Raw genomic sequence first — 13,822 nt, 5'->3', positions numbered from 1 at the left:
TGCCTTATAGCAGTGCTTGTGTTCCAGCACGATTTTGCTTGATCATGACTCCAAAGTATGAAAGTAGTGATGTTGGCTATCTGGATATTCCAAGAAGAAATCATAACATACTTCTTTTATGTGAAAAGGTGAAAGGTCTTAACTTGTGAGGAAAAGAAAAGCAATCATATGCTGAGGTTACTAAGAGCAGATCTTCTTATCTGTGGAATTGTGAAGAAAAATAAATTTTATCTTAGTTTTACTGTTGCACCTCAAGCTGAAAATGTTAGAGCCGTAGTGAAGCATTTTGTATCCAATGAAAATGAAAGAGGCACTGAATTTGTCCATATCTGTGTAGAAAAAAAAACAAAACAGTATATGTGTATCTGTCTCTGATTTGACCTAACATAGTAGGAGCACTCTGAAATACTACTTGCACCATCTAAGATATTGAGGAACTTTATTGAGCATATAGCGAAAAAAGCTGACATCAAAATAAATTAAAGTTAATTCAAACAGGATGAATATACAAATGGACTTATAAAAGATGAGAATAGCCTTGATACACATGTACTTAGTGAAAGACACTGTAGTGGAGCCAGAGAGATAGCTCAGTGGAATAAGTGCTTGCCTGGCAAGTGCAAGGTCTTGAGTTTGATCCCTGGTACCACCAAAAAAAAAAAAAAAAAAAAAAAAAGAATAAAAAGGCACTGTTGTATTCTAGGAGCTTCTGCGGTATTTAGAGTACAAGGCATACCTTTCCTGAGCTTTTTTACTAATAGTGATTAATAAGTAAAGGTGGGTTAGTGGATGAGTAATATGAAACAGAATGTTTTAACAGGCATATAAGGCAGAAGGCCAGGGACTCCCAGGAGAAACAAACAACATCCAGCTGAAAGCATGAAAGAAGCTTGTAGAAAAGGTATTTGCTGACTATAGACAATTTATTTTATTTATTTATTGCAGTACTGGGGATTGAACTCAGGACCTTACACTTTCCAGGCAAGCGCTTATTCCACTGAGCCATCTCCCTGGCCCTGACAATTTCTTTTTTTGTTAGGCTTGTAGTGTTATTTTTACAACTATCTTGTTCTTTTCTGACTTAAGAAAAAATCTCTATATAGCATAAAATTATCTCTTTATCTCAAAAATTTAATATAAGCATTTTGAAATTAGTTCAGTCTTTTTCTGCACATATTTTGGTTTTTATTTTAAAAACAGTAATGAAAGAAGCCATCTTATACGTGCCTTTTTTTTTTTGTATCTTATACCTTTTTTCTTTGCATTTAGTATGTGGTCTATAAGGTCTCACTACACAGATCAGACTCATAGCGATCCTCCTGTTTTCAGCCTCCCAAGTGCTGGGATTACAAGTGCAGGTCACCACACCCAGTCTCAGCCTCTGTCTCAGCGTGTCCCAGAGGCCAGGCCAGTGTTGCAGGCTAGGGATGGAACCCCAGCCCTACCTCTGCCTAAGCAGGCACTTTGACCCACTGGACTATCTAGCTGACCCCTTGTATCTTATATCTTGCTAAAGTTTCACCTAATATGTTCACAGCATGCTCAAGTTGTACTTCAACCTATTTAAAAACATAATTTTAATGGCTGTATAATTTATTTATCCTTTTTGTTTGGAGCCATTTTTTTCCTCTTTTGAGGTTTTATAAAAATTACAAATAATGAACGATGTTCATAGTTTATTAAAAAATAAACTATGCACACATGATTTCCTTTAATTACATTTCCAGAAATAGAACTATTTGATCTATGTTTAATGCTATTAATATATGTGCCTTGGAGCACTGTGCAACATTTCTTTTTTTCTTTCTTTTTTTCCTTTGGTACCAGAAATCAAACTCAGGTCCTCACACTTGCCAGGTGAGCGCTGTGTGGCTGAGCTATAGTATCCCTGGCCCTTTTAATTCTATTAATAATATCATAAAAGTTAGAGTTCTGTAAGCAGAGACTTTATCAGAAGGGATTATTACAGTAAGGGCAGGAAACTCGTATAGTAGGGAAAGCCCAGGACCTCAGCAGTCAGCAGCTACGGACTTCCCATTGTGGAGACACAGAAACAAGAGTGAAAAGAACCCCGTGGGGGGAAATGGGATGAATGGGGTGCAGATATGCGGGGGGGACAGGAGACAGGGAATGAGTTTTCCCTGAAATCATCCTAATTTCTTGAGGGGTTGTTAAAGAGAGCTTGTTGGATGTTTCAGCACTCTCAGTGAATGTAGGGTCATGGAGACAGGAGAAAGGCTAGATGGATTTTGCTCAAGTTGAGGTAGCTGAGATTGACATTCAAGAAATAGCACTTATAGCCAAATATAGCTGTTCCCTTTCCATTTAAATTTGACAATTGCTTGATATCACAGAAATATTGTGAACAGGAAGAAAGACCCTTCCCTAGTTGTGTAGATGAATTATCTTGGGCAGTTGTCTAATATCTATCTTTACTTCCCTCATTGGTGAAATGGACTGTCTATGAGTATGTTCCTCAAAGAGTTATTATTAGCTACGATATATACTATCCGTCTCTTAACACAGAGAAAATAACTATGATTAGCAGCTCAGAATAATGCACATTTATTATTTCACTATGCCGATAGTTAAAAGTCCAGGAGTGGCTTAGGTGCATTGGCCGAGGCTGGATATCTGAAAGTTTAGCAGCAGAAAGACATGCCCGCGTTCCCTAAGCTTGTGGAAGAATTCATTTCCTGTAGGGTGCATGGATTAAAGGGCCAGAGGGCAATCCTGATTATTACCTGAAAGCTGCCCTAGAGTCATTACAGGACAGTTTCAAAGAACTTCTTACTTTATTGTAACATGTAGTTGTGACAAGTTGGTTAGCAAGAAAAGGTTACATTCTGTTCTGTCATAACTAAGGCTGGCACAACTCATTACCTGTGCAGTATTCTACTGGGTGGAAGCAAGTCATCAGACACTTTACGGGCACAAGGACGAGATTACACAAGGGAGGAGTCATTTGTGGCCACGCGGACCAGTTTTCCACTTTTCCCCTTGGCTGCTAAAGAGCCATGTGCTCCCGCATGCACCCATCTGCCCTATTCTTCAGAGGTCCCATTCTATTTCAGCTCAAAATTCTTAATCTCACCATTTGCATCAGATTCAGATATGAGTTCAGCTTTCCAGATCCAGACTTTTTTAATCCAGCTCACTGATTTGTGAACATAATTTATTCTAGGAACACACTTTTAATCCAAAGCACATATCAAAGAAAATTTCCACATGAGAATGGAAACTCAAAATGATTTGCTCCACAATCCAAAAGAATTCATGTAAAAATGATTACAATACTGCAATATAACACAAAACAATAAAGTACAAAATACAAAGAAAAGTAAATTAACCTACACTTAACTTCAAAAACCTTTGTGGCTGGTGTGAGGGAGATAAGAGAAAAGGGTTATTATACAGGATGATTTTCACTATCATTAATGGCATCAGCAGTATCTATTGGCTCAGTGGAATGTTTTTCTTTTCACCACCTTGAACAAGGAACCTGTCCAATGACACTTGCTTTTGCCATCCTTTGGGGCAATGTGACGCTGCACTGTCATTAAACAGACTCACTGCTTGCATAGCTACAGCCTTATTCAGGTGATATTTTTCTACAAAATTTTGCTCTGTTCCCAACACTTTACATGTTAATACTAGGGTTCACCCATTTAAACTTATTTTATTCAAATGACCTCTTAAAAAGCCTGAGCTCTGAGAACAGTCACATTTTCACATACTGGGAGTTAGGATTTGGATGTAAAAGTACTTGCTTTAGATCCGGAAAAGATCTCAAAAGTCGTGCGAGATTTTCTAGGCTTTTTTTCTTTGTTGAGCTTTTCAAGGTCTGGAATCTGAAACTGTTAGGAAAGCTTGATGTTGGGTGAGAACTCTGAATCATTGTGAATCTGATCCTGTATTTTACTTCAAGTTGGTTGTTTTTTCAGAAAAATAGATGAAGAAAATAGGATGAAATATTAATGTCTCAATCTGGATGTCTGTTTTGGAATTTCTTTGGAATGTCTTTGGAATTTTCTGTTTCAACTTTCTTAAAATACAAACAAAAGAGATAAACTTTGTGCTCCCAGAAAAGCAGGCGCCTGAGACAGAGGCAGAAAGGGCAGGCATTGGAAGGCAACCCCGCACAGGGACAGCTGAAAAGGCCTTGGAAAGGTAAACTCATGAAAAGTAGCTCAAGCTCGCCTGAAAGATTTGTAAGAATCGGGTCACATTTTCCCTTCGCTTTTATCCCCAGCTTCGAATACATAAAGCCACACGTAAAAACCAAGTGCAGCGAGATTCCAGCTTCTACCTCTATTCCGTGTGCTGCAGCTGTAAAAAATATGCCTGTCCCCAGCCTTTATCGAGTTAAGAGAAATAATTTCTAAAAGTAGTGAAGACTATTCTGAAATGGGTCGTAGTTGTTGACCGGCAGTCAGATATATTCTTCAGAGGTTCTATCTAAAGGCCCTCAATACAGAACAGGTGTTTTCCTCTTGGGTAGACATATAGCTTTGAGTCTGGAGGAGACAAAGCCAAAGAAACAAATCAAATAATCACAACAGGATAATTATGAAAAAGATGAGTTAGAACTTTTTGTAGGTCTATTAGCAAATATCTCTTAAATGTGAGGTTTAATCCCTTTTATCTTTTATGGCCATTGTATATTGTCTCAAACAAACTGGCCTTTTATATTTTACCAACTCTATTATTACTTGGGGCACATGGATTGCCAGAAATAGGGAAAACACTGAGTACTCTAATTTGTATGTGGGGTCACTGGCTGGTTAACTACGTGTGGAGGGCCACCGGAGCAGTCTCCTTGAAAGAAGAGCGACTGTCTCCATTTTGACTGAGCCTGACCCTATTTCCTATGTACAGAGCTGGCTAGGACTTCTGTTTATCAGTTGGCCTTAGGTAAATGTAGGCCACCTACCTAGCTCAGCTCACAATGATCACCTACTTCCCACAATTTTTGGCCAATCCTCCTTAAGTCACTCTCCTACTGAATAAAAACCGGGTGAGACCCTGGGGTCGCTCTCTTGGTTTTGGAAAGCCATCTTTGTGGCTGGACTTAGAGTCCCTTGGCTACCTGTGAAGAAGCCAGAGCGGTCATCGCCCATATTTCCCTAATGGCAGTTCGGGTTACTTCTTCAGAGGGGGGAATGTTATAGGTAGCCAAATTAGATAGAAATATTAATAGGCAGTCAGGCAGGGCCAGGCCCTCGAAGGAGACAACACAGAAGATGAGATGCCCACAACTGTGGGAGGGGCGGATGCTCCTGCTGTGAACCAGACCTAAAGACCTAAAGGCCAAACAAATGCTAAATGTGTAGCACCTGGGATTGATATTCTAAATAGGTATCGATCACCTGGAAAGACCCAAGTGAGTCACTAGCCCAACCCCCAACAGAAAGAGACCCTGTCCCGCATTCCAGCCCCCAACAGGAAAAGACCCTGTCCCATATGTAATCCCATTGGTTGACCATAGTTTTGTCCCACCTCCTGCCCACCTAAGCGAGTTCCCATTCTCTCTACCTTAGCCTCGCATGGTTTTACACTATCAAAGTCCCTAGAAGAGACAGCTTCCCGGGGAACTACCTGCTCGGCCCCCCCCTCCTGTCCTTCTCTTGGACAGAAGCTTTTTTTCTCTCAATAAATATATTCTGCTCATAAAAAATAAATAAAATAAATAAAAGTAGTGAGACTATTTGTGAGTCCTGTATTATATATACTTTAAGATGGACATTAAGTTAAAAATTTAAAAGTAGCCATAGAACACCAGGTGACAAAAAAAAAAAAAAAAAAAAAGTTGAAGCTCTTTTATTTAACCTTTGCTAGCAGCGATTTGTTTCCTTGGTGCTTTTAGGAGTGGTCTCGGTCCCCTCCGGGATGAAAACATCTGGTAGTTTAAGTGTTAGGGCTCAAGAGGGACACCCTGCAGCCAACGGGGGTAATCGATCTGACACTGTTCTTACCTACTTAAGTGTTTTTATTTTTCTTGTTAGGGCTCGCCAAGGTGAGAAGCTTTCTGACAGGTCCGGGTCAGCGGAGAGCTGGATCCCGGCCCGCAAGCGACTCAGCAGGCGACAGCAGGCGGGGCGGAGGGGCGGGGCGCAGACGCCGGCCGCGCAGGCGCAGAGGCGCAGGCCGAGGTTAAGGAGGGCTTGTGCAGCCTTCCCTTGTCTTGCAATCCTAGAGGCCCGATGGCGCTACGGGGCATCAGGGTGGTGGAGCTGGCCGGCCTGGCCCCGGCCCCGTTCTGCGGCATGGTCCTAGCCGACTTCGGGGCGCAGGTGGTGCGTGTGGACCGGCCCGGCTCCGCCGGCGACGTGAGTCAGCTGGGCCGAGGCAAGCGCTCGCTGGCGCTCGACCTGAAGCGGCCTCCGGGCGCGGCCGCGCTGCGGCGCTTGTGCGCACGCGTGGACGTGCTGCTGGAGCCCTTCCGCTGCGGTGAGCCCGGGACCCCACGGGCCGGCGGGGAGGCCGCGCCGGGAGCCCGGGAGCCCTGCGGTGCCACCCTGGCCGGCCGGCCCTTCGGGGTCTTCACCTAGCCTTTAGCTCTGCTGATTGCCGGAATGCCCCTAGAGAGGATCTGCTGCAGCTTGGGTTCTAAGACAACAGCTGTGGCCCATTGCTCCCTTTGCGTCTCTTTGACTCCTTCCCTAGTTCCTTTTTATTTTTTCTAAGCAATTTTATGTAGCTTTCCCTCTTAACTGGAGGGTCTCATGAAAGCTGTAGATTCTCTTCCCAGAACTATGGGCATAGGTATACTGACAGTTAGGTGCTCTTCACGTAGAGTGGGGTATGACTCACGCACAGGCCAAGCTAGTACCTCCTGCCTTAGACGCAGGTGTTCCCTAAAGCCCGGTTTCAGCTCATGTATTTTGTTCTCTGCTCGCTGGAGCCGTCTTACAGCCCCAGTTTCCATCTTTTGTAGACGGAACATGCCCCGATCTGTAACTGCCTACTCTTGGAGCCTCAAAGGGCTGGCACACACTTCAGTCCTCTAACCCCACTGCAGTTGTCACAAATCCCAGACAGAACCTTTCCCATTTCTTTTTAAAATGGCGTTACCTCTATCTGGGTAATTTATCTCAGCGAATAGAACTAGTGTCCAGCTGCCTGCATCAGAAACTTGGAATTTGTCCTTGCTTTCATCATGTCTGTTTTCATTGATCTCTAATTTTTTCCCTCTTTACTAAGACTTGGGGTTCTTTCTTTCCACACCGGATGCAACAGCCCCTACATTGGTGTAAGAACCTTTTAGAAACTGAGGTTAATCTATTTCCAGACACCTGCCTGAGTCATCTTATTAAAGTACAAGCCCAAAGCATTGTCTGGTAGAAAGTCACGAAGTGGGAAATGTCTAGCAGGCACCAAGCATATTTAAGTGTAAGGTTCATTTAGCCCCTAATTCAGATTTGAAGATTGTAGCAGTAACACATACCGATTTAATAATGCACCACTTAAACATAAGAATGGATAAACATGTTAAATAATTTGAGGTTTCATAATTAGGAGGATAGAATTATAAAAACATATATAGCCCCCAGGCAAGGCTTGTAGTTAAGAGGATAATTGGATTTTATCATAGCCTGAGAAAGATGGGTCCTAAACAGTTATCTTATTGTGTAGTTATCTTTATGATGTTTAATCTCAGTTGATTTTATGTGCCATTTACCTGGGTTTTGTGCACTACGGGTATTTATTACCTCCTTTTGATTGTTGTACTGGAACTGCTCTTTCTTTCTATAAATGTTTGTAAATAAGTCCTTTATGGTGAAGGTACATTGGGGGAAATGGAAAGAGCCTACTGTGAACCCTGCAGGAGGAGTTCCTGAGCTGAGGGGGAACATGGGTGTGACCATATTCACTGTCCTTAAGGAGGAGGAGGTGGCTGGCATTGATGCAGGCATGGAAAGAGAAAAAGGGGACTCCTGCTCAGGTGATTGAGTAGGCTTGGATATGCCTAGCAAGAACAGGTGACAGAAGTATACTGGGGCAGAACCCACATATTCCAGAAAAGGTAGGTTTCTTCTGGGTTCTTATTACTGGATACATGTTGTAAACTATAAGCTAAATAACAATCAGAGAGTCTCCAAAGAATACTGGAAATGGCGGAACATTTCCATGTTCCCTAGTCAACTGTGAGCTTATTTGAAGAAGTAAGGGGAAGTTTTTAGAAGAGAAGGGTGGATTACATAAAATATTGTGAAATAATAATCCCAATATGTGGCTACAGAGATTAACAAAAGGGTGGTAGGGCTGGGGAGATAGCTCAGTAGTCTAAGCTCCTGCTTGGCTACCTTGAACAAGGACTCAGATTCAATCCCTATTACTACATGCTGTGCCTGCCCCAGTGGTGCATACTTGGGAAGGCTGAGATAGGAGGATCACTAGGAGGCCGAGCTGTGTAGTCAGACCTTGTATCCAATAAATAAACTAAAAGGTGGTGGTGGTGGTCAAAGTTTGAACAGACACATACTGGGCAGGTGCCTCCATGGAACTTTTCTATGAGGTTGGCCCTTGTTCCAGGTGGTGGTTCTGGCAAAGCCATCTGTGGGTCATTTGTGTTATTTATTAGGTATTGTGTTAGTCAGATTTTCCTCACTGGCAATATATACCTGAGAAAATGAACTTATAGGAGGAAAGATTTATTTTAGCTCATCATTTCAGAGGTTCCAGTCCTTAGAGGACTCCTTTGCGTTTAGACTCATGCAGGGCAGAAGTATTATGGGTAAAAGAAAAGCTGCTCACGTTGTGGCAGCCAGAAAGTACAGGGAGAGAAGAGTCAGAGTGGAGGAGGCTGAGGACAGGATGTAACTCCTAAGATCACACCCCTATCACCCCATCACCTACTCAATACCACGAGGCCCACTTCTGTCCCTGCCCGGTTGCACATCAACTTAGGAATCCATGAATGGGTGATCCACTGGTGAACGCAGAGCCCTCACGATTCAGCTACCTTCTGAAAGGCCTCCATCTGAATACATGAGCATGTTGAGGAGCATTTTTATATCTAAACACTCCTAGACGTGCATTCAGGGAGTCACCTCCTTCGTAACTTCTCAGCTTTATTTATTTATTTTCGATTAGGGCCTGACAAAAGTGATTCTGTTTTGATTCTGACAACTTTCACAAAGTCTACAGCGAATGATGCTCTTAGTGCTATGTACTTCCAGGTGCACCGTTTCGGTTTCCCTGGCAGAGGTGACAGAAATGGGCCTTGCTGAACGGAATAGGTGATGGGGGCATGATATGATTGTCCCCAGACCCAATTTAGGCTCTAAAATAATGATTATTTTTCTCATAAGGTGTCATGGAGAAACTTCAGCTTGGGCCAGACCTGCTGCTGCGGGAGAATCCAAAGCTCATCTATGCCAGGTTGAGTGGATTTGGCCAGTCAGGAAGCTTCTCCCAGGCAGCTGGCCATGACATCAACTATTTGGCTTTGTCAGGTATTTTGAAAAATAATTTTTCTCTATATTTTTAATTGGGACTCAGTCAAGTTACAGTTACATTGATTAGCGAGAAGTTTTAAAGGTAAAGGTTAAATATAAGAATCAATACAAATATGGTTGTTTATTTTAAAGCTTTTTTCTCTTTTCTGAACATCTATGAGGAATAATATATTCTCATTAATTACATTTGTTTATTTATATTTTGAGGAGTCAGTTTTCAGGACAGACCCTACTAGGAAGTAGGAAACTTTGTAGAAGTAGCAGTAGTCACTCTATAGTTTGAACTTGAGTCTGACCATCCTTTGTGGAGAATCTTTGCCTGAACCATGTTGCCAGACTTCCATAAGCTCTAGAAAAGGCTCATGGTTTCCAGGTCCCACTCTCACTCTATCAGAACTCTACTATGAGAACACATCTTAGAACAGACTGATTCTAGATTTCTGATAACTGTGTGTTCTTGACTGAAAGGAATTCTCAGATTTTCTGAGTCCACATTTCAAAGGTGAGAAAAAAAGTAAGGATAAAACTGATTTGCACATCAATTTAAAAACTATTTCCTTTCTTTCCTTAGATATATTTTCTTATATCTGTTCCTAATAAGATGCATGATATGTCTTAAAAAAGAGTTGAGGATGATAATTTCCCCTTAAGCCCAGCAAGTGAAAATTTAATAATGAAATTTTGAAAATGTCCATTAGGATAATGTTTTAGAAAAGAAAAATCTCAGCAAAGCACAGGACCTGTGTTTAAAGAAAGCTAATTTATAAGTAGACTGAATGGGTTCATATTTGAAAAAGCATCATGTACTAGTTTTCACTCAAGTGTGTGTCTACAGATTGTTCATCTAAGATGATCATATATTTATTTGAAGGAGACATTAGCTTTGTCTTTTTATGTGTTTAGTACAGGGTCTACACAGATTGGATTCGTAGTGATTCTCCTGTTTTCAGCCTCCCAAGCGCTGGGATTACAGGCATGCGCCACAATACCCAGGCTCAATCACAGTCTCAACTCGCTTCGTTTTTAATGTTGTAGGTGTTCTGTCAAAACTTGGCAGAAGTGGTGAGAACCCATATGCGCCGCTGAATCTCCTGGCCGACTTTGGCGGTGGCGGCCTTATGTGCACAGTGGGCATCCTGATAGCCCTGGTGGAGCGCATGCACTCTGGCAGAGGCCAAGTCATTGACGCAAGCATGGTGAGAATGAAGAGAGGGGACTGTTCAGCCTGCCGCTTGAGTGTGATATGTAACTACCTGAAACCCTTTTCTGAATGACATAAATGAAATGTAGTATTTGATGCCAACTCACCAAGAATGTTTTTTACTAGAAAATAACCTCATGTCCTTTGTACATGTCAGAATGTCCTATTTTAATCATCTGTGAAGTTAGTTCTCTTATGTCTTTGTGATTCACCTGATCCCATGTTATATTTCAGCAGTTTTCTCTAAGTTATCTTTTATGCTTCAAATAAATCTCCAATCAATCTTCATTTAAAACTGAGCTTAAGGAATGTCCCCCAGCAGATTTTTTTGAGTGCTGAGAACGCGCCCTGCTGTCTACACCTCCCTGATACATTCGGGAGGGGGTGCTCCCGTATAAAGCTGCTTTTCTGGCCACCCTTGAACGTTGGCCTCATTTCCTGCTGGGCACTTCTCCTGTCTAGTTTCTTCTAATCCTCAAAACCACTTTAATTTAGAATACTAGCATCCCCTTATCTGTGGCAACCAATGTTGCCTAGGACTGTAGTTAACTAATACCAAACCTCATATATGTCATACTTTTTCCTATACATAAATGTATGCCTGAGATGAAATTCAGCTTATAAATTAAACACAGTCAGAAATTGACAAAGTGAAAATGAAATAGAACAATTGTAATGATATATAGTTATAAAGATTATTTAAAACTATTTTTATTTCTGGAATTTTCAAATGAAAATGTTTATCTTGTTTATTGATTTATTTATTTGATTTTTTTTTTTTTTTTGGTGTAACTAGGAATTGAACTCAGGCCCTTGCACTTGCCAGGCAAGCACTTATTCTGCTGAGCTATCTCTCTGGCTCCTATTTATTTATTTGAGATAGTATCTCAGTATGTAGTTCAGGCTGCCCTTGAACTTTACTGTGTACCTCAAGCTGGCCTTTAATTAGTGGTGATCCACTAGCCTTAGCCTCCTAATTGTTGGGACTACAGGCGTACACTACCATATCTGGCTAGTTAAAAGTTTGAGACTTCAGTTGACACTGGTAACAGAAATTGTGGATAAGGTAGTGGGGGCAACTTTACATAAAGGCATAGACATTTGTCCTCGGTTTCATGATGAGTCCAATCAGGCACCATCAAGTTTGCATATTTTTAGATCTTTCCAAGTAAAATGGATAATAGGCCCCCGGGACATAAGCTAAAACAGACCAATTACTGGGTTATTGCTCAGGGAAAAGGGGTAGTATTGAAGCGCTGATGTTAGTATGTCTCTGGATTTCAATGTTATTTGAGGTGTAAAATTGGTATGATGGTTTGGCAGGGTTGAAGGAGGGAAGGAATCAAGGAATCCTGTATTTCTGTCCTGGTTTCATGAATTAGTGTAGAATGCTGAGATGTTCATAGAACAACAAATGAACCTAATGACAACTTTTGCAGAATGTGTCCCCATCATTAAATGATGCAGTGATTACACTTGGTGATGACAATTATCACGACTATAAGTTGAGGGATGAGATTTCAGGTTGTAAGCAAAACTGAGATATGTCCAAAGAAATATCTTGTGTGCCTTTCAAAGTCATTAGGTGAGAAATTCCTTACTGTTGGATGTTGGTAATGTAAGGGACAAAGATGTGTGATGGCCTGCTCTCTGGGGAACTAGAATCATTACAATTATAGAAGCCACATGGATGGGAAGTTGTCTGCGTTAGAGTCCAGTGCCTCCAGTATTTGAGGTTGAGCCTTGTTAATTATACTTGAGAAAGTGAATCCACTTTCTACAGAAAGATGGCATTCTTGTGTAGAAAGATGGCCTTGTTATACTAATTTATTCAACTCAGAGAACCTCTCCCCTGCCACCAATAATGTCTTGTTTATTTTGTAACTTTCTTTTTTTTTTTAAATATTTATTTATTTATTTATTTATTTTGTGTGTGTGTGTGTGGCCAGTTCAGCCCAGCAGGGGGCAGGGCTGGCTGGCATGTGGTGCTGGGGATTGAACCGCGGTCCCTGTGCTTTTGCTTAACTTGTTCTAAGTAGGTGCTGTAGACCACTGAGCCATCTCACCAGCCCTATTTTGTAACTTTCTGATGATCATTAAAGATAAGATATATTAAAAACTCAATTAGATTTTTCTTGGAGTTGACATCAAACTAAAATCAGCTAAATTTAACTATAATGTGATTTCTCTTTAAAATATGATATACTAGGGCCAATGAGATAGCTCAGTGGACTAAGTGCCTGCTTTGGCAAGTGCAGGGACCAGGGTTCAATCCTCAGTCCCAAATGCCACACCAGGCACCCTGAGCCTGGGACCAAGTCTGGGCGTGGTGGCGTACACCTGTTATCCCAGCTCTGAGGAGGCTGAAAACAGGAGGATCACTATGAGTCTGAGCTGCGTAGTGAGACCCTGTACCAAATACATAAATGAAAATAAATAAATGTGTTATACTTCCTATATCAGTGTCTATGTGTTTATAAGTCTTGAAATCAGAAAATGGGTAGACTTTTAAGAATCCTTTGTTGTGTTTTTAATTCTTTATCCTGGAAATTTTTAATATGAATGGAAGTAGAGACATTAGTATCATGAACTTTCATATGACCTCACATAGCTTCAAACATTCAGTGTTTTGCTAGTCTTCTTTGATGAAGCAAGGCAAAAGTAGTTCCAAGTTTTGCAACAGTTCCTGAACTGAATAGTGCCGCTGATTCTCATTCTACTACAAATTCTTTCTATCTCAATTTGCAGAAATCCCAAAGAAGTCATCTAATTAAGGCATTGCATACATTATAAGACAGGCATTGTGGTTTGACTATTTAAACCTACATAGACTGCTTCATGCTTGAATTTCCTGGGCTAATACTCTGTTCTGCTTTTTAAAGGTAGAAGGAACAGCCTATCTAAGTTCTTTTATATGGAAAACTCAAAAAATCGGTCTGTGGAGTGAACCTCGGGGAAAGAACCTGCTAGATGATGGGGCACCTTTCTACACAACTTACAGGACAGCAGATGGAGAGTTCATGGCTGTTGGAGCTCTAGAACCCCAGTTCTACCAGCTTCTGATCAAAGGTAAGTAGCTGTCATATGCCTCCTCTTTTGCTATGGGTGTTCTTTAGCCCTTCTTATTGTGTCTTTGAATTTTATAATGTCTTTCATTTTA

At 41.3% G+C, this 13,822-nt stretch overlaps 1 protein-coding gene across 1 annotated transcript in view; it reads left to right on the top strand.

Annotated features, from left to right (window-relative positions):
• The first annotated feature begins 6,156 nt into the window (after nt 1-6,156).
• The window catches only part of Amacr (alpha-methylacyl-CoA racemase), an 11,579-nt gene continuing 3,913 nt past the window's right edge, over nt 6,157-13,822 (top strand). The window contains exons 1-4 of the mRNA XM_004647192.2: nt 6,157-6,450; nt 9,315-9,458; nt 10,497-10,657; nt 13,545-13,731. Of these exons, the coding sequence (XP_004647249.1) occupies nt 6,204-6,450; nt 9,315-9,458; nt 10,497-10,657; nt 13,545-13,731 (739 nt within the window). The 5' untranslated portion in view covers nt 6,157-6,203. The remainder of the gene's footprint in view (nt 6,451-9,314; nt 9,459-10,496; nt 10,658-13,544; nt 13,732-13,822) is intronic.

This window comes from Octodon degus, unplaced genomic scaffold, assembly GCF_000260255.1.
Source record: "Octodon degus isolate 3935 unplaced genomic scaffold, OctDeg1.0 scaffold00293, whole genome shotgun sequence".
Taxonomy (NCBI): domain Eukaryota; kingdom Metazoa; phylum Chordata; class Mammalia; order Rodentia; family Octodontidae; genus Octodon; species Octodon degus.
Note: the sequence above shows the minus strand (reverse complement) of the source record. Positions and strands in the feature narration are given on the sequence as shown.